Below are 3,576 nucleotides of genomic sequence, written 5' to 3'. Positions count from 1 at the left end.
CATTTTTGTTGTGGTCACTCTCTTAGTTTATTTTTGTTTTCATAAAAATACAAATTAAGCAATAGAACTGGCGTTTGAGGCAATACGGGGCCACAAATCAGCGCATTCCTTGGCAACGGGACCAGTGATGGCGGAACCTTTCATTTCACCCTTGTTATTCACTATCACCCCCGCATTATCCTCAAAGTATATAAACACGCCATCCCTCCTTCTGAATGGTTTTCTCTGCCGAATAACCACTGCCGGCATTACCTGGAATAAACATAGAAGAAAAAATAACAATGAGTATAAAGAAATTGAAGATAACAAACGATAAAAGAAAAACATAAACAAAAGATAATGCTTAACAAACGATTTAATTTAGAGAAAAACATATTGATGGTGAGAGTATATTAAAAAATAATATTGTTACTTGTGTGAAAATGAAAAATATACAATTCCATAACTCCTTGCATTCTCTGGTTGTTATAGCAATAATTTATTAGCAGGGCAGGTTTTTAAATTTCTTTAAAGAAAATATTTATTTTGTGTTTTTTTGATCTCCCATAGACACATATTGGTTCTAGACCCTTACTTCTACATAAAACATTGTAATGTTCTTTAAAATGCATCCCAATTCAAACACAACTGTACACATTCAATGAAATACAAAAAATAAAGAAACCTAAAAAAAAAACTTTTAAGATTAAAAATATAAAATTTCTTAGATTTTTTCCTTCGGTTCGATCAATTTTAAAAGAAACAATCCGAAGAAACCCAAATTTAAGGGCAACGATTTGAACAATGAAATTTTGTAAAACTGTGCCAACAATTTCCACAGAAATGTCCTCCGCAAGCGAAAATTTTCTAACAATATGTCAACATTTTATAATATAATGTAGGTAATCTTAATACATATTTGTTATCATGAGAACTGAAAATATACTTTTGTTGGTATTAATTGTTTACATATTTATATCACGGCTGGTACTTATCTCAGAAAATCTTTCTATAAACAAATTATTAGAAAAAAAAATGAAAAGACGCCGCACAAAGCTCGTTTAACGTTAAATTTTGATTTTGTTAATGTTCCAATGTCATATTCCAGTACCTAAATCATCGTTTATCAGTATTCCGCGATGGTTCTAATAAAATGGCTAAAAATTGTAATTCAAATCAAAATGTTGTAGCTTTAACAAATACTGCATCCAAAAAACACACTAAACATTTTATTTGATATTAAGTGTCTCGTTCGCAATCGTAAGTGTATCTGCTGGGATAAATCAAGATCATGACAACAGCTTGTACTTTAAGGACTTTAAAGTCATTATATATACATAATAGAAAATATCTTCTATAATTAATAAATTATCTGAATTATCTTATATATAAAATAAGATAATAAATACTGTTTTATGTAGTTTAAACAATTTTTAGTTGAATAAACTTGACTAATCGTTATTACAAACATAACGTATAAATAAAACAGAAATTTTAATAAGACAACTCTCAGTTGACAGTTATATTATTCCATTTTAATATAAAAAAAGTAATTAAGAAATTATGTTCCAATTTGCTGATTTTTGCATTTTTCAAAAAAGCCAAAAACGGGTTATATTTTCTGTCACGTTCGGGATACCATGTTTATTGCTAATATATTGTAAACAACTAAAATACAAAACCTATCTTTTGCACTCAAAATTGTGCTACAAATTGTGAATTGTGCTGAAAATGTAATTAAGAAAAAGTTAGAAAAGATTTCATAATTTTTTTCATATCAAAGGCATACGAAATTCCTATTAAGAATGTCGCGTTCGGGACAGCACGAGACGAAATTAAATATCAGTACAGCAAACGAAAAGGTCTAAGAACGAACCAAAAAATAATTACAATTAAGTACTAATCAGAGGTTTAAAAAGTATATTGGTAATATTTTCTCTAATTTCTAACACTTCTTCAGAATGCATCAAGGTATAGATTCCTAGAAAATGTTTAAAGAAAGATTTAAACAAAGTTAATTATAATTTTCCGCCATAATCTACTAACGCTGTATGGATTATTGGTTATTTTCAATAGATATACCATCAAATATTATTACTTTGGAAAACATATGTACTGATATATGAACATTGGAAATTAAATAGCAGTACAACAAAAGAAAATAAACAATTCAAATAAGTACTAATCATAAGTTTGAAAGGTAGTTTGGTTTCCCAAATTTCTAGCAATACTTTCATTATTCTTCAGAAGTTGAGCTTTAAAAAATCTAGCGACTAAAAATGCTAATAATTAACCTTCATAATCTTTTGTCATAATGAACAATCATTAGAGCACATGATATACATGTTATTCATATATAGGAGATACTAATGATAGAATTCAAAGTATCCGCACTACTGTTAATATTCCAGACTATTATTAACCTAACGTTAAAGGTGTTTGTTGACCTTAAACTACAAAATACTGTACCGGCAATCATAAAATTATTCAACCATCTTTTGGAATTATTCAACTATCTTCTGGAATCAGGCATACCAAACATGTACATGAAAGTAACACTGTGACCACACAATGTTAATCACACTGTATAGGAAGTCTTCATCTAGGCTTGAATTGTTTCCCCAATTCACAAAGCAATGTCTTTCACATTTTTTCCAATCCTTACAAAAACAAGTAACACCACCACTCTCCATCAATTTGTTTTCTTTTGTATACTTAAAATTCATCCACCACACAAACTTTAACACTTACCTTCTTTCTCAATTCTGGTTTACCCTTCTTAACGGTGGCAACAAACATATCACCAACACCAGCAGCTGGCAAACGGTTCAAACGACCACGAATACCATGGACAGCAATGACAAACAAGTTCTTGGCACCTGGAATTGCAATAAATAAAAACACATTTCAATAACACTTTCTCACATCGACATCCAGCAATTATTAATTTGGCATATTCCAAACTGAAAACCCACCTGTGTTGTCAGCACAGTTCATGACGGCGCCAACAGGCAAACCTAGCGAGATGCGGAATTTTCCTCCCGCGGTACCACCACGTCCTATTTGAATTAAATAGAAAAAAAGCACAAAAATATCACATTTAGTTTATTGTCGATAGTATTTTACGCAATTTGCAATAGTATATAATAATTTGAATTTACACATTTTTTTGATTTTATAAGATTAAATTTAAAATTTTTTCACCTCTCTTAGACATATTACGGCTGGTTCACAATCAAAAGGAAGTCAAAAGAAAGAAAAAAGAGAAAAACAATTGACAAGTACAATTTGCGGCCAACTTCAGGTTGGTGTTGCCAACCTATTGGCTGTTTCAACAGGGTTGTATTTATAATGGAACAAATTATAATAGCTGAAGCAGAGTTGTGTTTTGGGAAGAGTTTTTAAATTACAATTATTTATTATTATGTATATATTATTAACACAAACGAAATTAAGAAATCCAATACATATTGTATTTTTTAGGGTGCTAGTAAAATACATCGATGTGATAAGCATCAATTGTTTTTAAAACAAATTAAATTACACAAATCCATCTAAAATATAAAAAGAGGTTTAGTGATACATTGGAGAAATATA

At 29.7% G+C, this 3,576-nt stretch overlaps 1 protein-coding gene across 1 annotated transcript; it reads right to left on the bottom strand.

Annotated features, from left to right (window-relative positions):
- Window positions 1–2: 2 nt before the first annotated feature.
- Window positions 3–3,305, bottom strand: RpL23 (ribosomal protein L23). The gene is made up of 4 exons (XM_065511998.1): window positions 3,184–3,305; window positions 2,955–3,038; window positions 2,731–2,858; window positions 3–252 (listed from the first exon to the last, which is right to left on the bottom strand). The coding sequence occupies exons 1-4, from the start codon at window positions 3,194–3,196 to the stop codon at window positions 55–57; spliced, it is 423 nt and encodes a 140-aa protein (XP_065368070.1). The 5' UTR covers window positions 3,197–3,305; the 3' UTR covers window positions 3–54.
- Window positions 3,306–3,576: the final 271 nt, after the last annotated feature.

Source organism: Calliphora vicina, chromosome 5, assembly GCF_958450345.1.
Source record: "Calliphora vicina chromosome 5, idCalVici1.1, whole genome shotgun sequence".
Classification (NCBI taxonomy): domain Eukaryota; kingdom Metazoa; phylum Arthropoda; class Insecta; order Diptera; family Calliphoridae; genus Calliphora; species Calliphora vicina.
This window is presented reverse-complemented; position numbering and strand designations above follow the sequence as displayed.